This window comes from Tenebrio molitor, chromosome 3 (genome assembly GCF_963966145.1).
Source record: "Tenebrio molitor chromosome 3, icTenMoli1.1, whole genome shotgun sequence".
In the NCBI taxonomy this organism is placed as follows: domain Eukaryota; kingdom Metazoa; phylum Arthropoda; class Insecta; order Coleoptera; family Tenebrionidae; genus Tenebrio; species Tenebrio molitor.
Genome location: NC_091048.1, coordinates 24221987 through 24246730, shown reverse-complemented (window position 1 = coordinate 24246730; position 24744 = coordinate 24221987). Strand labels below are relative to the sequence as shown.

The 24744-nt window shown below is 37.5% G+C and overlaps 3 protein-coding genes and 1 long non-coding RNA gene across 5 annotated transcripts; 2 read left to right on the top strand and 2 right to left on the bottom strand.

Annotated features, from left to right (window-relative positions):
- Nucleotides 1-1994: 1994 nt before the first annotated feature.
- LOC138127046 (uncharacterized) lies at nt 1995-2375 on the bottom strand. The gene is made up of 2 exons (XR_011158075.1): nt 2276-2375; nt 1995-2220 (listed from the first exon to the last, which is right to left on the bottom strand). It is a non-coding gene; the product is annotated as an uncharacterized lncRNA (long non-coding RNA).
- A 138-nt stretch (nt 2376-2513) lies between these two features.
- On the top strand, nt 2514-7576 carry LOC138127039 (dnaJ homolog dnj-5). The gene is made up of 4 exons (XM_069042890.1): nt 2514-3795; nt 4164-4290; nt 4342-4766; nt 6951-7576. The coding sequence occupies exons 1-4, from the start codon at nt 2514-2516 to the stop codon at nt 7463-7465; spliced, it is 2349 nt and encodes a 782-aa protein (XP_068898991.1). The 3' UTR covers nt 7466-7576.
- A 978-nt stretch (nt 7577-8554) lies between these two features.
- Nucleotides 8555-10469, top strand: Hakai (E3 ubiquitin-protein ligase Hakai). 2 transcript variants are annotated; one of them, XM_069042900.1, is made up of 4 exons: nt 8555-8743; nt 8797-9035; nt 9087-9274; nt 9508-10469. In XM_069042900.1, the coding sequence occupies exons 2-4, from the start codon at nt 8828-8830 to the stop codon at nt 10186-10188; spliced, it is 1077 nt and encodes a 358-aa protein (XP_068899001.1). In that variant the 5' UTR covers nt 8555-8743; nt 8797-8827; the 3' UTR covers nt 10189-10469. The 2 variants fall into 2 exon arrangements, with proteins under 2 accessions (XP_068899001.1, XP_068899000.1); XM_069042899.1 differs by having other exon boundaries at nt 8556-8743; nt 8828-9035.
- Nucleotides 10470-13147: 2678 nt separating this feature from the next.
- stx (stuxnet) lies at nt 13148-22125 on the bottom strand. Its single transcript, XM_069042901.1, has 4 exons — nt 21501-22125; nt 21353-21440; nt 17836-18118; nt 13148-13954 (listed from the first exon to the last, which is right to left on the bottom strand). Exons 1-4 carry the CDS (start codon nt 21704-21706, stop codon nt 13596-13598), a joined length of 936 nt encoding a protein of 311 aa, XP_068899002.1. The 5' UTR covers nt 21707-22125; the 3' UTR covers nt 13148-13595.
- Between the last annotated feature and the right edge of the window lie 2619 nt (nt 22126-24744).

The window sequence follows — 24744 nt, the reverse complement described above, 5'->3', positions numbered from 1 at the left end:
AACCTATTGGGCTTCAGCAGAACTAGGGATGTGCTGCTGGAACTTGATGAACTAGATACTTAAACTAAAAATAATCAGTTACATTTTAGATGATCTAATGATTAAGATTCTTAATTGGAACATAACGTTTTTCTTGAACCAATAAGTGGTGCCCGAAAGAGTTACTGGAAGATGAATTTAACTACTCTAATCTGCAGTTTGGAAGAGTAAGAAAAAAGATGAATAATTCTTTTTTCTTAAAATCCGGACCAGTGACAAACGTTGGTTTGGAGAATCAGCGAATAAATTAATACAGAATGGTTCACAACAATATGTGTAATGATATTGTCATCTCATTCTGCGTAACAAACAAGATCGTCTTTGGAGGCGTCTGCAAAAAAATTACCAAAACATTTGCCTTACAGTACAGTCCGGATCCTGATTTTTTCTGTATTAAAAGACAAATGATGGATTTTTTTGGTTTGAAGACTGATTCCACTGAACCACTGCATAAACGTTTTGAATGATGAATATTGTGAAAAAAAAAATGTTGTGCAACCAATGTGATACATATAAATTATTAAAACCTTGCAAGTAGTGTTTACCTTATAAAAAGATTTTTAATATGCAAAAATGTTAGATACGTAATTTATTTTGTTGGAGATTTTTTTCTATGAAACACTTCCAAAAAATGTTTACAGACGTTAGGCTCCACGCATAATGATAAATATAAATAAATACAAAATCTAAAATTAAGACTATTAATTTTTATGATCCAACATCTGTTTGTCTATAATTAAATTAAAAATTAAAATAAAATAATAATACAATAAAAAATAACGATGAGTTTTATACTTTATAGATTAAATCTAGTTAAATTGTATCTAATCATTTCCAATATAAATGGGTATGTTACTGCAACGACTACCTTTTAATGTTTGTTAAATAATCTTGAGGATCCTTCAAAGTTTGTAATTAAATTAAAATTTGTTGGACAAGTTCATGATGGGTCAAATGTGAATAAACAATTTCCTCTGTGCATCTTACAGTGTAAACAAAGGCACAAAAATGCCTGTCCACACAATGCTAATTCCAACGTGTGCAAACAATTGTAAACTTAGTGAATCGAATAATTGTTTGCAACACGGACATTTTCACACAACGTACATTTAATCACAATGATGATCAAGTATTATTTTCAGACGGATCGGAGCCGATATGCAAACAACTTTGACAGTGGATGTTTATAATGTAAATCAAGTAACTAACATCCATTCAGAAGGCCCGGGCCGCGCACTATGATCCAATATGAATAGCAAATGGCTGATAATCTGAAAATCAAAATGCAATTAATCAAGGACCTCACCATTATTAGCATACGCTATGACCCGAGATTGCATAATTCATCCATTATTCAAAGTTCCCACCACTACAACACATGACTGATGTGTAATGACTTACTCCGGCCCTGTCCATGAATAGCAATCTCTCCCGCAACACCCAGATAATTGTTTATCGAGTCCCGAAACTGCATCGACTCCAGTAAAAATAAATTCGAGGGGACGAATCAGCGCGAATGCAGACGGGCGCCGCATTTTGGCGCCGCGTTTGTCTCAGAGGGTTCCGCAACAATTTTTTCTACCTTGTCTAATTATGCGTTGGAAAATCGTACACACAACATTTGGTGTTAACCGAGCATTTGTCAAAAGACGCCGCGACTACCATACATGTGTTCCACGTAAGAGTGTGCTCAAGATAGGCACGTTATAACGTTCAGAATTAGACCACCCACTGGAAATGCTCACTGTAATTATACCATTTAGATCAGCGCTCTGATAACATATAATGAATAAACTAATTACGACAGTGCAATAAGAGAATTTAATTTTAGGCATTCGGGAACGGGTCCAACACAATTTGAATCAGTTTGCGGCGTTCGGGAGGGCAAAAATAGACTTTTCGATTGGAACAGATGGGGAGGATTTGGAGAAAACCTCGAGCTAGACGACATCTAGTAGGCAGAGGACGCGTGACGCGCTGCAGTTTAATGTGTTGCAGCATTAACCCACAACATTAATAAAATACAAGAATTCGTATAATTTACACATATCTACGTTTCCTGGATTTGCCTTTGTTGCAGATACAACTTCGTCCATTTTGAGAACGAGGTAAGAGCCATTTTGTAGATTCTGTAGATTTTTCCGACCAGTCAAAGATTTTTCCAATGGAATAGTGTCTTATCTAGAAAATGCACTATTAAGCATAAATATACAGTTGCGTGTTGCATTAAATTTACCTGAAAGACCTGAAATTGTTTAAATTCGAATGAAAGTTGCACAAAATTCGAAAGTCTGTCAAAACTCGCGCCGGTAATGCAGTTACCTGTTTGGGTTTGGTATCAGTTGCCATATTAGCATTTTGACAATTTGTCAAAGTGACAGACAAAGTTGAATAATATGTTTATGTGCCAAAATGTTACAAGAATAGCTCGAGATTTGTAAATTACTTGGTTGGTTGAGTGTAACAGTTGAAAAATGAGTGATAACGAGAGAAATTGTTCCAATGAAGCGGTCGAAAAAATCATTGGCAATATGACAGCGGAAATGCAGACTGCAGACGGTCAGTATGCCCCCTTGGGGTTTTCCCCGCCTCCGACCGAATCTCTAAACTGGAATCAGCCCCCTTACGTGAACAACTTCAACCCGTACCAGCCCCCGTCAGATATTCCATTGGGTTATGTTCCTTTGCAACAATTCAGCACGCCGTACAGTTACTTGCAACAGCCCCATCATTTTGATATAAACGAGTACAACAAAAACTTGGACCCCCTCAATTTAAAGTATAACGTGTATGAACCTATGCAGAATGGTAGTCCAGATGCTGGAGTGTTCAGGAGCGATTTTACCATGTTGAACTCGAACTTGCATCAACCGGACCACCACATTCTGCAGCCCCAACACGATCCGCTGCCTCAGACCAGCAACCACACGCACCTAATCGAGAATCTGGTGGGTAACTGGGTGCCAAACACGACCGGCACCTATTCCCCCTTTGGCAACGTGGAACCGTTCAAACCGACTGTCGGGGTGTTCGAACAGTTGTCAGAGAAGGAAAACAACGAACAAAATTTAATCCTGGAACAACCGCTCGAAGAGAAACAGTTCAACTTCAACCGGACCAACAGGAAACCGAGGATGGTCGCGGAGGTGAAACCCATGCGTCCCAGTTACTCCGACGTGCTGACGAAAGCGGTGCCGCCGACCTCCTCGAGCAAGCCGACGAAGACCGACACGAAAGAGACGAAACAGAAGAAGGACAACAGCAAGAAGAACGGCAAGACCGAAAAGACGCAGAAACTGAGTTCTTCTCTGAACCGAAGCAATACAAACGCGGATATCAAGGATATTCCCATATCGGAGAAAACTGCCCAATTTATTAAGACTAGTAGCGATAAAGAGAAGCGCAACAGAGGCACGCAATTGAACCGCAAGTGGGCCTCACTCGATAACATCAACGAGCCCATAAACAACACGAAAGTCGACGACGGCAAAAAGAAGAAAAGCGACGACGCCATCAACAACAAGAGTCTGACTCAGAAGGCGAACTTCCGCAAGACCGCGAAGAACAACAGCGACGCGGTCGAGAGCGAGGCGACAAACAGCAAGAACGAGACGCTTTACGTCAGCAAAAACGGCCTGAAGAAGACGAACAAGTTCAACGGCAGGCCGAAAAATTCGGACTCGTTCGGGGGCGGCGAGAGGCCCCCGGGTAAGAGGAACCAGCGCACGAGGAGGCGGGAAAACCACGTCTTCTTGGGTAAGCGCGGATTCGGGTCCGAAGGCTAATTAAAAATTAAAGTCGGTCAAGCGATAAATCCTTTATTATACAAGCCGATCTCCGGGCCAAGGCTGTAATTGCGCCATTGTTCCGCAGGATTTTTTACCCATTCAAACCGACCGTTACGGTCGTTAACTCTTTCAAACCTTTCGTCCTATCAACGTAAATTCTCTATTAATCTGGTGACGATTGTCGTAGGCCTAGATTGAATTGAGTCGAATTTTTGTACACCCACGACGACCCCACACCCGATTTGGTAAAATGTTCAGTACCGGCGGTCTTGTACGTAGAGTTTTGACACCACGAACTGAGATGAAGCGACACGAGTTTATCGGATTTTTCCGCAGGCATAGCCGGCCAAAAGCTGAAGCAGTACCTGAAGGGCTGGTGGAAAATCTTCACGGTGTTCCTCTTCTGGCTCGTCAACCTGATCTCCGACGTGTGCAGCTTGAGCGTGCACATCAGTCGCGACATGTAAGCCTTCCCGCATGTAGACTCGAGCTTTTAAAAACCGAAATCGAACAGGGCTTCCAGTTTCTGGCTGTGGTCGGTCGTCCACTGGGCCCTCTTCCTAGACACGGTGGTGACCATTGCCAAACGCATTCGAATATTGTCGTGGATATGGGAGAAGTTGAAGAAGCCGGAGAAGCCGGCGAAAGACAACAATCGCAGTTTCATCCACAGCGGCTTGCAGAACAACATCAACATGCCGACGACGGGGGAGGAAGCGATGAAAAGACTACTGGCATGCAAGGGCAAAGACCCTTACAGTATATTGGGGGTGACGCCGACATGCACCGACGACGACATCAAGAGATACTACAAAAGACAAGCGTTCCTGGTTCATCCGGACAAGAACCAACAGCCGGGGGCCGAAGAAGCCTTCAAGATCTTGGTGCACGCCTTCGATATGATAGGGGAGCCGGAGCGGAGGGCCGCCTACGACAAAGGTAAAGACTACGAAAAATCAACGACCACGAGCGGGGCAAACATCGAGAAAATATTTATTTTTCAATGTAAATATTGTTCAAATTTAGCGAGTCGAGCGACGTTATCAGATGTCGATAGGATTAAACAACTTCCCGTGGTCCTTGAGTTGTGATAAACGTGGTTTGGCATGCGGCGACTCTAATTCCGTTTGAATTATCGACTAGATAAAGGAGATAAAAAGCGAACAGCATTTCCCGACACCGCCTAGACTTTTACCAAAAACTTGAATTATATAAGAATCCACTCGACCTCTTTTTTATTATTTTTTTAGATTTGCAAACTCGTATCGGCATTGAGAACTCAATGAAATTGACACGTTCATTTTTACGTGTTTGTAGACGTTGCCACAAAACGGAAAAGGTTTTTTGCCCCAAAAATTGTCTCCAGAGTGAAAGAGGAAATTGCAAAAAAACGATTATGTTCGGGTTTATTTAACTCGTAAATACAAATAAAACTACTTGAATAATTGCGCAAGCAAATTTTGAGTGTTCTTATTTGGTGGCGATGTCCGTTGAACTTGTTCAAAGTTCGGTTTAATAACCATAAACTAGGTCTAATGACCTAGAATGTTAAAGTTTAATTAACTTGTTACCTGCACTGTTACGGAAGTGGTTTCAAAAGTAAAGGGTACTCAAGTAGTTTTTGGTAATTGCAAGAACACGTGATCTACAAGGCCAGAAGAAAAACTTGTACAAGATCTGCGAGCGAATTTTTGAAAAATAAGACGCTCCTGAATGACTCCCTGAAGTAAAGATAAAGAAAATTTACCCAGGAAATGAGAAATTTGAAGTTTTTAGATTTAAGAGCTAAGTAATTGTCTCGTAGTCTCTAATGTCGTAAAAACTTCAGATTTATAAAAATGAATTTGTGTTTTAGGACAGTGATAGAGTTCTGCATTGTGTTGAAATTACTTGAAGAGCAAAGAAGAGACAAAATGCCCGCCGCAATCTGCGGATTTGTCACCTTTAGAAAAATTTTAGGAAAAGTCTGCTGTATTATCACTGGCCTGTTCATTTCATTTAAAATGCATTATGAAAATGTTTCCAAGAAAGAGCCAATTTCCGTCGATTAAGGCGCCACAAAACGAGCGCTTCACTAAAAGTAATGATAAATACCTACGCAATAACGAAGAACAATAACAACACTAAACACAAAAACAACGAACAATAAGCAAGGAGTTTTCGACTTCAAACTCAAAATGTCATTTGAACAAGAAAAATTCTCGGTGACAAAAACTTAAGATGAATAATATCCCCAAAAAACGCCCGTACACTAGCGCTCTGCGGGGATCACTCAAACTACCCTTTTGAACAGGCCGGTAGCCGGTTAACATTTATAACCCCGCTAGAAAGTTTTATTTCTGCTAGGATTTTACTCTGTTCGAGAACATTTTAACAGAAATGTATCTACATAAGATCATCATACTTTTTTCTCGTTGGAGAATCCTCTTTTGTTTTGATTACAGCTTAGATAATTCTAAACATCTTACCGTTTATTTTTTTAATTTTCTGTTATTGTAAAAAACTGTCCCTTATATGTTAGGCGTCTCTATTTTACATTTTTATCGAGTTCATTCCATAATTATTCGATTGGGTTCAAATCTGCTGCTCAAAATAACCCCTTTATCATTTTTAACACGTGATGTTCATGCTTCACCAAATGACCTTACACAACTTTCATGTGTGCTTTAAATTATTGTCCTATTCTGAAATCTACTTTTCTTCTTGTGTTTTTAATGCATATAAGTCACTCCAACTCCACTGTACACCATCTTACTACAATCAAAAAACAGAGTTCCCCCTTTGAAAGACTTACAAAACTATATTTTTGATAAATATTTAAACCGAAAAGATATTTTTCCTTTCCCTTTGGAGAGACAATCCGCTGGAGTCTCTTATGTTTGTTCCCAGGTGGGAAAATATTTTCAAGGCCTTTTTTTTTACTTTTCGTGATTAATTCTTTCGTGGTCTGTCAAAGTGCAAGGAAGCTTTTCTGACCGTTTTTGTCCATGTTTTGACACGGTTAAATGGTGAAATCGGTCCTTATCTTTTTCGCGTTTATTTTTTATGCAATTCTACGAACAGAAAACCCTTCTAGATGTAAAGCTAGAATGTTTGACCAATATTTGTTGCTAATTGTTTCAGGCGTGGTGGAGTCGGTGCAGGTGGAGCAGGCCTGGAGCGAGCTGACGGAGCTGTTGGCCCAGCTGCAGCAGAAGGTGGAAGCGGCCGCCAACACGATCCGGTGCAGCGCTTGCGGCCTCCGCCACAAAAGGATCAAAGTAGATAGGCCTTGTTACGCGGCAAGGAACTGTTCTTCTTGTAAAATCCACCACTCGGCGAGGGAAGGCGACATTTGGGCGGAAGCCCGCTGTTTCGGATTCCTGTGGCACTACTACGCTTGCATGGAGGGGAACGTGTACGACATAACGGAATGGGCCGGTTGTCAAAAAGACAGTCTGAAGCACCTCAGACCAGACTCGCACCAAGTACAATATCGTATCGCTCTAGGCAAACAAGCCAGTCAACCTCGCAGGCACAGCGGATCTCTACGGAACGAAAAACCACCCGATCTCGAAAATTTACTTAACACGTTGTACGGACAGACGGACTGTACGCAGCAAGGAGCGAAACGTAGGAATAAAAAGGCTAACAAGTGATTTGATCACTAAACGCATCAGTTGTGTATTTTATTTCGCTATTATGATATGTGCTATCAAATTTATAAAGTCAATGCGCTTAAAAGAAAATAAAATATGTTTACAAAAAGAGACTCTCTATTGGCGCTCAGCCAAGAAGTGATTGTCACCCTGAAAATTGATTTTTGTTCCTTAGGGTGGTCCAGTGGCAGAGTTGTGCTGAATAATGTGGAAATTGCTGGTCTTGAGTTTGTGTGCAATGAGTGTAAGGGGGCAACAAAATGGGGTGGTTTTGTTCAAACACCCTGATTTTAGTGGGGCACTAGAAATCATTCTAGAGGACTATGTAGGTTACTGTAAGAACTTTCAATCCCCCATTCAAGTCAAATCAATCAAAGTGCAAGGAAATTGTGTTGTCCTTTTTTCACAAACTGACTGTGAGGGAGAAAGCGCTACTATAAGCAACAACATTCTTGGAATAAACTTTAGTGCAGCTTCTGTGAAATACTGTTGAATTAAAACTTTACAATCTCAGATCTTTATTTAATAAAACAATAATATTTCGCTATTCTAAAGCACCATCAAGGAAACACAGACTCGGAACGTTATCAATCGCGGCGTCAACGTCTCTTTTCTGTACTGTTTTTCTCTTGCCCATCCCCATGAATTTGGCAGATTCTTTGGCGAGATGTTCCAAAAACATCTCCTGCGGTTAATATCGATTAGTAGTGTCGAGACACACTAATTACACGTTTTACCGTTGATTTTGTGACGAGAAATAGCGCGTCTTGACTAATCAAACTACAATCGGGGTCCATCTTCATGATGTGTTTGACACGGGTTAATGGCAGCTTTACGAATTTTGGTTTTTCAGTCGTTACCGTCGTTTCACTTACATCTGTGGGTTCACTGTTCACTATTTTTTCACTTTCAACATTTTCTATATCCACTTCGTTTTGTTCTTCCATTCTAAAATCTCGAAATTCGGTAACATAACCTCAAAGGCGCGCTTTTTAAACTCAAGCTGCCACAAGAACAACGTCAAATTCCCCCAAAACTTATTGGAAAAGCAATTTATCATTTATCGTATGGATTATAATTTAATTGGTGGGATGCACAGTTTTGTGGATATTTAATTAACGTGGGTTGTTCTGCCCCGAATAAATCAGTATTCCAAGAGTATTTCGCTCTAAATCCTGGCCCATAATCATATGTTAAGCCGATTGGTATCACTGTGTTGACACTTTTTAACCTCAAAGGATGGACGCCCTTATGTCATTTGTTAAATAAATACGAAAGGTACGGTAAACGGATTGCTTTTTCCCAATTTTGAGTGATCGCGTGTTTGTCAGTTTGTTGGTTTAACTCGGTGACTGACTTCAGATGGATGATGGGGCCCCGAAGCGGGGTCGCGGCCGGGGCCGAGGTGGCAGAGGTAGAGGTCGCGGTAGAGGCCGTGGACGTGGTCGCGGTAAGAAAGCGATAAAAGTGATCGAAAGCGACGAAGAAGTGGACAATTCGCAATTGCAAGAGTCATCAGAAGAAACGCCACAAACTGAGAGTGAATCTAGTGAAAATGTGGCACCTAAGAGTATGTTTGATTAGATTAAAGTCAGCCTTGACTGACAATTGAACGTTTTAGTTGATTTGGAAGCTGACATTTCGCAACTGGAAGCTCCTACATTCACCACCATCAACAGAGGGCCCCCAGAACCAATGTTGCGCCTGGATTGGACACATAAAGTGAATTTGATTGGGGAGAAAGTGCTGAATCCCATGATTCATTGCTGTGATAAATGTTCAAAGCCAATTCTGATTTATGGACGAATGGTAATTACACATACTGATTTTTTTTTTTTTTTGTTCAAAAGCAAGGTCTTGTGTATGATAAAAAAATTCATATAAGATTCTCATAATCATGGGAATCATATTTATGTAAATCTTTGGAAAAAAATGAGTGAATGGTTTTATAGATCATGTAATAGCAAAGATTGTTTTACTTTTGTGTTGACGCTAAAAATGTCCCTGTATTGGAAAATCTGAGTCATAATTGTTGATTCCAGATTCCTTGTAAACACGTTTTTTGCTTGTCCTGCGGCAAGCAGGAGCAGAAGCAGTGCCCACGATGTCTGGATAAGGTCCTGAGAGTGGAGCAGACTGGCTTGGGGACGGTTTTCATGTGCACTCACGGGGGTACCAGGTACGGCTCGAACGGGTGTCGCCGCACGTACCTCTCTCAGCGCGACCTCCAAGCCCATATCAACCACCGGCACGTGTCCAGTACCATTCAGCCCATTGACGTCCCGGTGGAACCTGAGAGAGTGTCCGTACGTGCAAAAACAAACGATCCCAGATCAAACATCTCTATTTCGTCGAACGTGAGACAGCGACCGACGTCTATACAAAGTTCCGGCGTTAGGACTAACTTGATAACGGTGCCCATCCAAGATTCGGCACCGACAGTGCACGAAACGAACGCCAACCCGCATAGTTACTATAATTATCAACAGACTGCAACTTATAGTCAGGGACTTCCCCCCATGCATATTCCGCCTCCGCAGCAACCGCAGTACTACGCAGCTCCGCCTGCCTACAGTCCGGCTCAGAGTTACAGTTACAGTGGTGGGGCGGGAGCGGCAGGACAGTACGGCGGACAAGGCGCCCCACAGGGGAGAGCCGCTCAGTACGACTACAGCTCGGCGCCGCCCCCGCAATGGACCGGTAGTCAGCAATACTATAGATAAAAATTATATGCTAGAATAATTCTACTCTTAATTATATTTAAGACTAATTTTATAAATATATGTATAGGTTTTGTAATCTAGTAACTAGATTAAATAAGTGTTTTAATTTATTAGGCAGAGAGACATCTGGTTTGGATTGCGTTCCTATTGAGGAAGAAGCCTTGACAGATCTGACTCGTTTTGCCGTTACTAAACCGGGTTCATATACATAAATTTGTGATGTTAATATGAAACAAAATACTGAAATATTTTTTCTTAGTAAAATAAATTTGTAAAAAGTTGCTTTATTGAATGTTAGTTGGCGAATTGGAATGTCACCAAAAAGCGGTTTTCTGTTCGGCCAACCGCAAAGTTTTAATGATATTTTTTCGTAGGTTTATTAAAAAAGAATTAAAGAAATATTTTCTGTCTGGAGTGACAACCATGTTTTTAAAATAAAATCGACGTAAACGTCAAAATTGACAAGTGAGAGTTTATACCGTATGTTTCAAAAAATGTCTGGTCAAGTAGGTCATGAAAAACAAAAGCATTAAATGTCGAGAATATCGCAATGTAGTCTGTACAGTTAATTTCAACATTGTAGAGTACACCTAATTTTCTACAATGTAAAATGCACTTACATTTTTTGTCAATGATCAATGTCAATTTTGACAAACAAAATGCCTGATCTAACTGAAAATGCGAAAGTGCTCATTCTTTCCAAATTAGAAGAAGAGTGGTCGATCCGGAGGGTAGCCCAGTATTGTAACATCGCTAAGAGCACGGTGCAGAGGATAAAACACACTATTATGTATTATAGTGTTCTAAAACTTACCTAACCTATGACGCTCAAATTTCAAAAAGGCATCTTTACATGTGGAAAAAACTAATAAATCGACTTCTTGATTTAGGTGTACTCGATAATTTTGAAATTAACTGTACAAACAGTAACTTATTGTAATACTGCGCAGGCGTAATCTGCTGTACTCACTACTCAGTTAACGTGACGATCACTCCCAACAGTCCTGACCTGACCTGACCTAACCTATAACAGTATATTAATCTATGCAACAGTCCCAACCATTCATCGTACAACAGCATTTCTAATACGGATATGAGATTCATTGTAAAGTTGTTGTGCTCTAGTCAGTCACCGGATTTATAAGAGGGGAAAAAAATAACTTCTCACTGGGTAGCCACTATCACCTAAGAGCAAAGCATTTGGAAATTCTCCATTTCCAAATCTGGTTCTAATTCGATTGTTATTAAATATTGTGGAATCGTGGGCAGAACCAGGCCATCTTGCAACAATGTCAAGAATCTTCAGTTCTGCATCATATACCTACCGCCTGAATATTCACAGAAAAATAACCTTTATGATTTTGAAATATTTCCCCATCGTTGCCTCCAGAAGACTGAATCTTTATATGACTCCAAGCACACGAGGTAATCTAGCAACTTCATAGAATTTGTTTTGCGTGGCTTGAATTTCTCGTCCCTTCTGGCATTTTAATGTAGCGTGGTCTTAGTCTGGCAATAGTATGAGACACTTTTGCAATTATTCGTGACGTGGTGGAAACATGCATTCCCATATAATCTGCCACAGTAGCAAGATGTCCTACCGAGGCATAAAACCTTAAAGTTGTTGGCAATTGGCTCATCGGTGAAATGCTGTCGTTTATCTCGTTCGGGAATTCTTCCTCAATTTGAATTAAAACATCCAATGTAGTTCGTTTGGTTAATCTAAATCTTGAATAAACTGTATGTTCATCCAATTTGTGGAATTTATCTGACCTTGTATATCTAAATCTAGGAAATTCCACCCCACATCAATAATTATTTCGAGAATGTCCAAATCGTCGTCAAAAAACTCTTCTAAAAATTCCATTTTATTCAAATCAACAGATAAGAGGTTTTGACAGTGACATTCATTTTTGAAAAATAGAAAATACAGGGTGTTTTCGAAGTTGAAGTGAGAGGCCTTCCTTGTAACACGAGGTACTATACATAATTCTTAAGAATTTTAGCCTAAATCTTTTTAATAAAATGTTTGTATTAACTTCCGATCATTGAAAATATCCCAATTTAACTAAGTATAATAAAGAAAAATAAGCACAAATATGATTTCAAGATCATTTATTAAAGAAATCATAATGAGTCGTTTTTTGTGCCGGTCAGTGTATTTACAATAAGTAGCTTTTCTTTTGTATTGTTGCCTTTCAATGAATTTTGTCTGTTTGCTTCTAGATAAAAAATGCGTTACGTAATGAAACCAGTTCGGTAATGAACTACATTACTAATTCAAATGATTGTAAATGAATGTGGTTATAAGGTCTTATCCAAGCAGCCGCAGATAAACACGTTTTTTAACGTCCGTCAAAAAAGTGCAAGTTTTTTTCATTCGTTTGCGTTCATAAAATACGTGATTTTTGAATCGGTCAAGAAGCGTTAAAAAAAATGCCATAGCGGTTCATTTTTGGACGCATTTTGCGTTAAATAAAAGCCGTAGCGTGTCATTTTTTAACGCAATTATAAAATTTTGCATTCATAATTAGTAGTTTTTTTTAACTGGTTTGTATGTAAATTGGGATTTTTTTGGCATGAGTAGGCCAATTTAAAACGCGAGTAAACGAGCGTTTTAAAGGTCCACGGGTTCACACAGGAGAACATTTTCAAATTTTGAGAGTGTCGAAAAAATTGTTATCTAAACTTACGAGCGCGAAAAATTTTTTGTATGCAACTCGTTAGTAAAGTATCTTTTTTTGCTCGGCGGATTTGCGCACTTGCTTCGCTCAAGCGGCAAATTTTCCTTCTCGTAAAAAAAGTATTACTTTACTCACTTGTTGCATAAATAACTATTATTTGTACTTACCATGTAAATTTTTCTCAGGAAATAGTCTGCCAAAATATCCTCTTGTGCATGTCAAATTGTCTCATAATTTTGACACGCATTCGGGATATTACTAATGAAAATCGTTGCAATTTTGGAAAATACTTTATTAAACATAACCAATGAATATTTTTTCTATACCAAATATTGAACAAAAACAAAATGATCAGTAGTGGCTGCTGCCTATATCGCTTTGATTAAACGAATTCATCTTAACATCTAACGCTTAAATTGCTTGTGTCTAAAAGTAATTACAACAAAGGAAGAACTGAAACAATTATGCTAATAGTATCGATAAACTTAAAGAAAGACCTTACAAATGCACATTACAGAGCTGCTTACATTAAAACTCTTTTAAATGATAACAATAAAACCTGTCAACAGCAGATAGACAGCAACCCGTCGGTGGCGTCGGGGGTCGCGATCCGATTAACCCACAGCCATGATTCTCCTTGTTAACTTAGAAGAGCTTTAGCGTAACTTTAGAATCATACTTTGAAAAATGAAACAGAACTATGTACAAGTAGAGGAAACTGTTTTATGCTGTTACGGTGTCGGTATCACTAGGAGGCAACGAATACGGTTTCTGTTTACGTTGGCGTCTGCGCTCGCGTCTCTCCCCCATGACGAGACGCAACTGTTCGAGTTTGCCGCGGGTGCGCAGGTTTTGGTCCTCACTACATGTCGACGACGACGGTTCGTCTTCTTGCTCGGGGACAGGTACTGGTTCTTCGGATCCCTTCCGACTCACCCGTCGGAACTCGGGAACGGAGCATAAGAGATCATTTAGGATGTGGACTATGGTGGCGACGTCGCGACGCGGCCGACCTTTCGGGTCCTGTAAGGCTGGGTTCAGGGCGCCGCTGAACGTCCCCGAATATACGCTTTCTCTCCGACCTGAAACACGCAGTCCATTGTTACTCTATAAAACATACACATTTTCAACCACATCCTTTCATTGTGTCGTGCTGAATCACTGTTTATGCGAAGAAAGAAGTTCACGTAATTCGTGACTAACATTCTGTGATCCTGCTAGACTGCACTTTCGTTTTCATTACACACATTTTACCGACATTTATTACGGTGTTTATGGTGACGCCACACGAGGTATCCACCAACCGAAACTTTACTAAAAAATATCATCCCACTACTTAAAGCACAAAACTATTCATTTCATTTTTATTATTCGAGGACACAAATGCATATGTAACAGATGTAAAAAAAAAAGTACTTCATATCTAAACAATAATACTGAAAACCTTGTTGACATTAAGGTTTTATTACTTTGTTTTTGTTCTTTCTTATTGTTTTCACGGTCCTCTTCTGTACAGGTACGCATATACATGGGTTTTTTTTGTTTTATAATTGCATATTCAATGTGTTTTTTTTTATCTTGCAGATGTTATGAAACTGTAATTTTTTTTCTCTTTATCTCCTTAATGGTGAATTTCAGTTCATTCTTAGTGTAGACTATGAAACATACAAATATGAACGAAGGAAAATACGAAAAAAATTATAATATAAAAAAGAAGAATGGAAAGAACAACGGAGGGAAAGTACCTACTACAGACAGTAGACAGTGCTTCGAGAGAGACAAAAAAAAGAGTGGAATAAGAAAGAAGAAAAGTGGTAAAGCACAGGGAAGTAGAGAGTACAAGATTGGTTGAAGAAGGGAACGAATTGGTAGAATAAAAAAAAAAGAAAGATGTTATGAAAAAAGATGACGTAGAGACAAAAAAAAAAACTGGAAAATAGAAGGGAAAAGATAGTACAAAGATGACTAAAAAAAGAATGAACGGGGTAGAAAGAGGAAAGGAAAGAATGACATGAAAAATAAAAGCTATTCAAAAACTGGGATGTTTGTCCTGTGGTTTGTAACAGGCTTGTCGTTATTTAATTTACATAACCTAGAATATAACTTACGAATGAGAATAAAGCATCAGTTGCATCTTAAACAAATATACTTTAAAAAATACAGGAGCTACTCCAAACGGATTAGTTTCTGCAGGCAGATTATTATGAACACGTGTAGGCAGAGATTAACCACAAAAAGAGAAGTAAAGATAAGGGACACGTGGAAATGGCTACGTAATCTAAAAGCGATAGAAACGAGAAACATTGAAAAGGGGGTGACAATTTTTGATAAGTTGGTAATACTTTTGAAATGATGCTTTGGCAAAACTGATATTTCAATTAAGACAATGGCGTGCACGAGGCATTTATTATGAATTAATCACGACACGCTGTTCAAAAATATAGTTTGAGTGATTCCCGCAGAGCGCTAGTAAACGTGTTTTTTGGGGATATTATTCATCTTAAGTTTTTGTCACCGAAAATGTTTCTTGTTCAAATGACATTTTGAATTTGAACTCAAAACACTCTTTGTTTTTGCTGCTTTGAAATTAAATTGGTTTTTTCCTTACTGTTCGTTGTTTTTGTGTGTTTAGTGTTATAATTGTTCTTTGTTATATTATGTACTGATTATTATTTTTAGTGAAGCGCCCATTTTGTGGCGGAAATTGGCTCTTTCTCGGTAAGATTTTGTTAATGCATTTTTAATAAAACGAACAGGCCGGTTATAGTGCACCGGGTCGTGGAATTAATTTTCTAAAATAAATCCGTACGCCTATGTCAATTGTCAAACACGGAATTGTCATCAAAATGATCAACATTTGCATTGCCAACATGTGAAAAACTGTCAGAACCTTTTATAGTCACTGGATAGGTAGTACTAGTTAGTACTAAGGTTGTTTGAGTTGGCAACACTGAATTTTATTTTTAAACGGTACAACTTAGAGCAACTTCCGGTTGTTGACGGCTTGACACTGAAAATAATTGTTCTGTTATTTCAAGTTTAATTTCTTTTTACCGTTACTTTTTACTCTCATAATCCACCAGTTTGTCGCTGTTAATGTAACGTCAGATATCTGTCCAATAAACCAACAAAACATGTACCGTTGCAGTGTTGCAAACAGCTGAATAAAAAATGTTCTTAATTGTACTGCCAATTCAGACAGTCCTTGTTGATCACCTTCTACAATATAATTGATTGAACAAAGAATAATGTAGGGCAAGAGACGAATATTGTGAAAAAATGCGGTAGTTTTACTCTAAATAATGTAAGAAGTCCCACGGCAAAAATATGAACTAATGGACATTTTTATGGTAACGACTTAAAAAATTTAAAAGTAGGAACATTCAAAACTACTTTATTGATATCCATTTTTCATTTCTGTTGCAAATCGAAACTTTTATTAGCTCAAATTTTGATCTTTAATGAAATTACAGATGCATCAGCGCCACTATCACGTTTGACATGAGACTTCTTACGTTATTTAGAGTATAGTTGCATTAACAAAAATGAAAAATGAGAAAATTAGGACACACCATAAGAAAAATGATCGTAGCGGTTGAATAACAGAGACAATAGGGTGGGTAGACAGAATGGCAGGGACCACACAAAAAAGAGAACTGAGAAACATAGAAAGAGGGCGATAAAACGAAAGAAAAACGGTAGAAGACTGAATGAAGAAAATCGTAAATTGAATAGAATGGGGGAAAAGTTAATGAACATTTTTTGTAAGTAATTAATGATTAAAGAAACAAAAAAAATGGAAAGCAAGTAGACTGAGAGTATGAAATTAATATCAATGTAGCAAAAAAGAAGAAAGAAATGTATGCGAAACTATGATAAAAACATGGATAAGACAAGACATTTTTAGAATTGTTGTTTCTTTTGTAAAATTGAAAATTTTATCACTTTATTTTTGTTGCACTATTTTTTACAATTCATAGATGTATCAAGGTGATAACTGCAGTTGTTTTAAAGTGTAGTAAAGCAATACGCACCCAAAAGAAAACAAAGCACAATTAACTACACATCAAATTTGCAAATGTGAAGTTGAAAGACCATGCATCGATTTGTTTGTTATAGAAAAATAAAAAATATTTGTTTCGTGATTATGTCACGATCTTTCAAAAGAATGTCAACAATTCAATTTTCAAAATCCATCAGATACTCATTAACAACATCATCATCAGTGATAAACATGCAAATAATTTTGTTTGCCTTTTTAACAAATGGTTGCCGCGTGACCTTGAAGCTTCGCCTTTTCAACCAAATTGTATTACCCTATTAATAATTTGTTGATTTTTTTCTTGTGACGTACAAGCAAATTCCTTTTAATTGTTACCCAAAAAATTGTCATCGACTATTTTGTAATTAATTTTGAAAAATCATCAGTTTCTGACAAATTGAAATTCAGCAACAGTTAACAATTCTCCAAATTCCAAAGTCCACCGTTGCTTAGATTTACAGATTGCAACCTAGCTCTTCTAATATGTACAATCATAATTAAAACGGATTATCGTGGGTGAAATCGTTCGTAAATTTGATAAGTGTTGTACCCGCCTTGCTTAATTAGATTGAATGTCATTGTCTATTTAGGTAAGGAATGTCTGTCAAATAAAACGCTCTCGTGCAATCTATTACATAATTAAAACGCTTCAATTGACTACTTATCAGACGCCTTTTCAAATAATTCTTCTACACGCCAAAATCTGATATTTGCCGTCAAGTTGGCAGATCTGACCCAACGCACCAACTACAAATACAACCATTTAAATCTAGCAGGAACACAGTTGTGTCATCATCACTCACTGTCACAATTTCTTTCGAATTAGCACAATACAAATCAAGCCTGATAAAATAAATGCAAACAAAACGTCAAATATGCTCTTCCAGTCTGGCAACATTTTGTTCTGCACCCGTCATTTACCTTTGTCGCGGCCTGAGAACACGTCAGCTGATAGTCTTCTCAACGTGTGTTGAAGGTTTCTTGAGGCTTGGAGTAGACTTGGAGGGCTGGTGGTTGGTGGTGGTCCGGATACCACTGGTGGCTTAGTTCCTGAAACGGTGCTCAACTGCAGCTGGATAAGCATCATGTGGTCGCCCAATCGCATGCTCAAATTTAAGGGGGCCTTTCCGCACAGAAATTCGTTCACTTGGGTGTCATTGAGAGATTCTAAGGCTTGCATTATTCCTATTTCGGGACGCTGAGTCTGCAACAACAAAATAAACTAACTTATCGACGTTCAGACAAACATATACGACTGCACACTCATTTCTACATTTCCTGCGTTCCTTTTGTAGTGTTTCTTCGTAATTGCGGTTAACAAATTTGTGTTATCTACAATTAACGTGAACGCAAAAAGTTTATCCGTGTTTGTTTATCGGGACGTCATCGAAGGACTTGAATAAACAATGTTTCGTACACTTCGCGCTCAAATTATGCTAATACCGCGCTCAGTTTGGAACTCGCCATTACAAACCATCAAATAAGAGCCTCACTTAAGAGATCAAACTCTTAATACTTTTATTTGCAGAGCCTTGTAAAGTTCTTTCTGTGTCAACTGTCATAAAGAACAAGTGTAGCTAAGACAAACTTTGCAAAGTCCCAGCTTTTTCAAATGATTTTAGCTTTTTGTTTCCAAAATATTCTTCTTTCTCGTTCATTTAAACCATTGGTCACAAAGGAACGTTCAAGTGTTTTGCATCTTTTTTTGCGAGTACTAGATCTGGGCATTACACACGGTGGCTCAAGAACTTCATCTTATTTGTCTTTAAATTATCATCATTTCATGAGTTGTGTGCCATCAAGTGTTACCTCGATTTGGGAAAACGTTACTTGAGTTAAATTCAATTTTCCAAACAAGCTAAAGTAAAATTAATGTTTTGATTAGCAAAGTAATCGGTGCTAAAAATTTTCTGTCTCACCTATCAGTCAATAATTCGAGGTCAACGTTCACCAATTGCGCAACAGTGATTGACAAATTGAATCTATTTAAAGTGGCCACATGTAAGAAAAACATTGGGATAAGAAGATTCGCTAATTGTATACAAATGTTTTTTATCTCCCCATAAATTATTTCCACAAAAAAAAAAAAATAAACATAAACGTTTCTGTTATTTTGTAAATCAATACAATTTCTACATGTATCGTAAAAAATTGTGAGACAAAATTACGTGTGTAGCGCTTCTGTAGAACTAGTGACGTCAAATGACATCATAAATGTGTAATTTCATTTTTCAAAATTCCTAAACACACTTGATTCAATGATAAGAGTTATCCGCGCTATAGGAAACGTCATTAATCATCATCTGTCATAGTTTATTCCTTTTTTGGTGACACTTAATGTCGTTCAGCAATTTTGCAATGCTCAAGTTTGTCCAATTATTATCAATTGAATCAATTTCGTGATATATCATTTGTATGTTATCATTTCTTGGAAAGACAACGATTGTTTAGTATGAAGCAGTCCCATAACCGATGTCCCAATGAACACTAATCCTTGTACAACTTTGTTAGAAATGTTACTAGATAAGTATTTTTTGGTACTGATTGTAGCTTTTGATCATATGTCAAAAAGTTGTTTCTAAAAAATATTGAATTGACGTCTTATGTGCCCCTCAGGAAGGCAAAAAATATGTCGTCACTCCTTCGTTCATTCAAGTTGATATAAAATTTGCCTTTGTTGTAGTGATTCACCACCAGGTGCAGGCAATTGTTTAGTCTAATAGACAATATCTTTTCTGCGTTATTTACTGGCGCTTAATGGACCAACAATGACATCAACCGCAAACATAAAATAAAAATTAATCACGTTATATGTATTCTTATTGTTAAGCTTTTTAAACATGTTCCTTTCGAAAATTGTGCTTCAATGACGTCAATGTTTTAAGCTCTTAAATGTCAAATCTCACCAACTTAAGACAAAGTTGTTATCATCCGAAATGTTCAACTATTTCTTGTAATAAACCAATTAAAGTGATAACGCAGTAGTGGAACAACTGTAAAACGATTAAATTATTTCCGTTACTCTGGTGATAAGCAAATGATAATCTAATTATTAATAGGGACAGTACCGAGTTTCGAAATTAATTTGTAAAAACCCCTGCAACGATTTATACAAATACCTGATAACAACTTCGCAATCAATACTCATTTCGAGTGTCAACTAACAAAGATTTTATCAAAAGAATGTGACACTTGTATTCAGTTTAATGACACCTAGGAAAAAATCTATTCTTTTTACTTATTCAATGTTCGCAAAAATATTGGTAACAGAAATTACCAATACAGGCAGTAATTTATTTGAAAAGTGCAAAAGATCTATCACGTGTGACTGTTTTTAATTAAAAATATAAAATGGATGGCAGCGATTTATAAAGCAAAAAAGTTGACATTTGCAAAAACAATTTTTGACATTACAGAATTCTACTACTAGATTAATCACTTTTTGTGAAAACGAGTATTAATTTTGATAATATTTACAAAAACAAACGTTTCATGTGAATTGGACAACTTTGAAATCAATTAACAAGAAAACTGGCAAGTGCATATTGTTATAAAGTAAGTCTGAAAACTATTTTGACATTTGACAGTTGAATTTTATGAAAACTGGGGGCTCTTAGACATAGTTATTTATAAAAAATCATAAAACACACCTAATAAACAATTTTGACATTTAATAATCTTCTGCCCCTGGATTGATTAAAATTTTACAAAATCAGTGCTAATTTAATTGCATTTACAAAGAAACAATGTTGAACGTAAAAAAAAAAAAATGTTTAAAGCACTTTTGTTGTAAAATATCTACAACAATGATTTGATATTTTACAATCTACTGTCAATAATTATTTAAGACTGAACTTTGTATCAATTTTGACAGTTTTTCTAGTTCTAGTGCATGCCTTTGACACCAATTTATGAACAAGAAAGAACCCAAAATATTTGTAAAAACAATTTTGACATTTAACAATCTTCTGTCAATAATAAATAAGAGACGTCTTATCTGTGCAAGTGATAAAAATTGAGGAACACAACATGTCCTTGATCACAGTTCTAATAATACGTCAAATGTTTAACAAGTTGCTTTCACATCATTTAATAATAAAACCTGAGCACTTTGGGGTACTCTTCAGAGATGTGAATGTTTGATAATGAGGGTAGAGTAGGAAATGATGCTTTAGAATGGCTTGTCCATTAGCCCCACCCTTTCAGCTTTCAAATAGGCAAATTATGTAATCTTTCAGGTTGAACAGTGAATAGTTGTTCCCTCTAGTGTGCCTGTTTGTTATTAGGTGAAAAGTAAAGAGATGAGTTAATAAATAATAACAATTAAGCAAACAGCGATAGGTGTAGTGTTGTGGAGTAGATTCCGGCGCTATAATTAGCACATGCATTGGACGAATTAGCACGTCTACGATTAAAAAGAACAAATCTGTGAACATACGATAAGCCCGGTCTCAACGTTGGGCAGTAAGGTGACTCTGGAGCCATCGGAGATGCCATGCTGGAGGAGATTGCCGTCTTGCAACTGCCTGCAACACAAAACCACCGAAATATATCGTAACTGTAAAAATAAAGCGTGCTGGACCCACTTATCGCGAAACAAGAGACATATCCTGTCCCTGGGCACCTTGAGTCTTTTCGAGACGAGTTTCTTGAAATTGTCGACGCTAATGTCCGGTTCCACAGTGAGGTAGAAGTCGCCCCCTGTGGTGGGGCTCACATGGATAGATATTTGCGAATGTGGGCCACACCCCTGCGAAATGGGGTTAGCGGACGAATGCGAACTGTTTTCCATTAGGGGCTAGTCCAAGGGTCGCACACCAACGTCACGTGAGGCACTATAAGGCTGGGGCTACGTCGCGGAGGGCCCAACCTGCACCAGACACCATTTCAGAACCCACGGATTGCACACACCGACCAAAAAAACAATACAGTGATATTACGGTACTGTAATGTAGCAACTCCGGATTCTGACAAGTTTGGTTGCGCTCCAGACCTAGTGGGGGTATCGTGCACAAAGCCCGTCTGGGTGTAATGTGGGTTGCCTACACGACAGGTTCAATACTCCGCACCTGCGTCGCCCCCGCACACACAAGCACGCACATTTTTCTTCGGCTTCCTTTGTGCACTCGAGGATTGTTACTTTCGGTAGTCTTTGTTTGGGTTCGAGGAACGCGGCCAGGTAGACGCGCTCGCCCTCCGGACCTGGTCCGCCGCTCTTTGCCGCCTACCTGACACAATTGATTTTAGCAGACCTGGCCAATAAAAATATCGGCCGGGACGAAAATGTTGGGAAAACTAAAAATAGCGAAAACAACACCACGAAAACACCTATCCCAATTGCAATAAAATACTAATAAATACCTACTACCAGACTGAGAGCTATTTTTAGGCGACATTTCTGATAAACAAACAGACCAAGTGTGTATGACGAACTCTCTACAGAAATAAAAACTTGCGCCGACTTGTACGACGTCTGCTTTTTTGTAACAAAGTTAATTGGAGTTGCCGATTTGTGATTTGCAACTTGTGACGTGTGTAAAATCTGCACATTTAAATACCTACCTATTTCTTGTAAGTGGTACGGTTCAGTTGAGTCAATTGGATAACTGTCTGCATTAATGGAGAAAATCGGTCTTCCACCTACACCTGTAACCCTTGGCTCTGTGCTAGAGACCTTTGCTCTTTGCGAAGAAATCGAATGCAAATTTTTATTGAAATGTATGGTCTTTGATGTATTGTTGGTTGCCTGCGATTCACTTCAACTTTTCAAACTGGTGAAATATTACGAAATGATAGAGAAGTGAATGGTTGACTCGAAAAAAAAAGAGATAACGATGGACAGAGAACTGGAACAATATAATGAAGCAATAAAAAACATTATTGAATAAAAGACTGATCATTAAAATTTAAAAATATTCGGATTTTCATCCAGTTTTGTAAAGTTGACTCAAGTTGCAAAAAACCACTTTGCATTTGCAACAGCACTTTTATGGCATTTGTTATTTGAAATTACTTTAAAACTGTACTTACCTATATGGAAAATATTCAAGCCAAACTATGAATTTCTGGTCTCTTTGTGCTTTTATTATTATTTTGGTTCAAAAATATGAAAAAAATGCTGCAAATGACAAGTGGTTTTTTACAACTTGAGTCAACTACAGGGTGATTCATCTTTTACCGCCGGTGACAAAATGACCCTTAAGAATTGACAAAAAATTATGAAATTTACAGATTTGATTTGTCGAAAATTTTACTTTCAGCCGGTATAATTGATTTCAAATTTTTTTTTTCTATGAGCAGATATTTATAAAAAACTGTTTAAAAAAAAAATCATGTTTAAATTTTTGCATCAGAATGTGGCTAATGACGTATAAAATCAATATCTGCAACCCGTTTCGAAAAATCTTTGATAGTTTTTGAATTATATCGATTTTAATGGAAAAATTGCTTTTATTGGTAGTTGTTGGCTTTTATGGTTGTAAATTTTCCTTAACAATGACTACCCTGTAAAACTGACCTGCTTAGGTGAATTTACGATAAAATTTGTAAAGGACCCACTCCTGTGGCAATAAAGACCTTATTGTTAAGATATTGGGACATTATGTCGTAAATCATGAAGCAAATACAAATTTGAATATCAAAATGCGTTTATTTCAATAATACCATATGCTAAAATTGATTTAACATGGTAAAATTGTGTAAAAATACCTGAGTGAGCATATGCCACAAGATTGAATAAATAAACAATTAAAAATTAAACAATTAATAATTGAGAAAATGCCAAAATTTGACATAATTAACTTATAAATTGCATTTTTTGATGAGTGTTGTTGACGAGGTTGTTGATGAATCTTTTAAGTTCTGAAGTAAAAACCATTTTTGCGTTAAAATTTTATTAATAGTGACAGTTGTTTGACGTTTATTAGCTGAAAGTTATAGCTACACACCTAAGTAACTGTTGATCTCGCGGTATATCAAGAACCCTGTGGAATTCGAATATATTTAATTTTTGTCACTCTGTAGCATAATTATTGTAGTACCAAATGGAGGTTACGTAAGTCCATTAAGTAATGACAGGTTTTTAATAAACACTGTTGCAAGATGAAAAGTAATTAGAATATAGAAAACCTGAAGAAAACCACAAGCAAAACAACCAACAATAAGACGTCGAACTCACAACTGATGCTAAGATTTAATAATTTGACATTTGACTGTTGACATCTGATTTGAGGGCTTCAACGGGTCGACATACAGTTGGTTGCAAAAAAAAACGGGAACTGTCAAAATAAAATTGGCACATTTTTACATTTTTTCCATAGTGTGAAACCTTCTTACGAGAAATAGGTTAGAATTAATTTAATGACATTTAAAAAAATTATTTGATAGGTATTGTCAAGTAGACAATTAGTTGACAAATGGGCCAAACCAAATTTACATTAGGAAAATTTTCGATTCCCGTTTTTTTTGCAACCAACTGTAGTTCGACACAATAAAATTATAGAGCAGAGCTTCACAATTCCACAGGACTCTTGATATACGTTCTTTGTAGCACTACTATCCCACCTCCACCCGGCGGCACGGCAATTTTGCCGGAGTACATACACTATTACGGATATTACTATCAAGTAATAGTGCAGTGCTTATCAACATAATTACCGGCGTCTCGCCTCCGCATTATGACTTTGTTGTGTATTATGTTCTGTGTCAATGTTAAGGAACTTCCTCACGATGTGACATGAGTATAATAATATACCTTTTTGAATTTCAACTACCAATGTGTTATCTAAATCCAGAATTTTTAAATTTTTAAAAAGAGATTGCGGTACTATT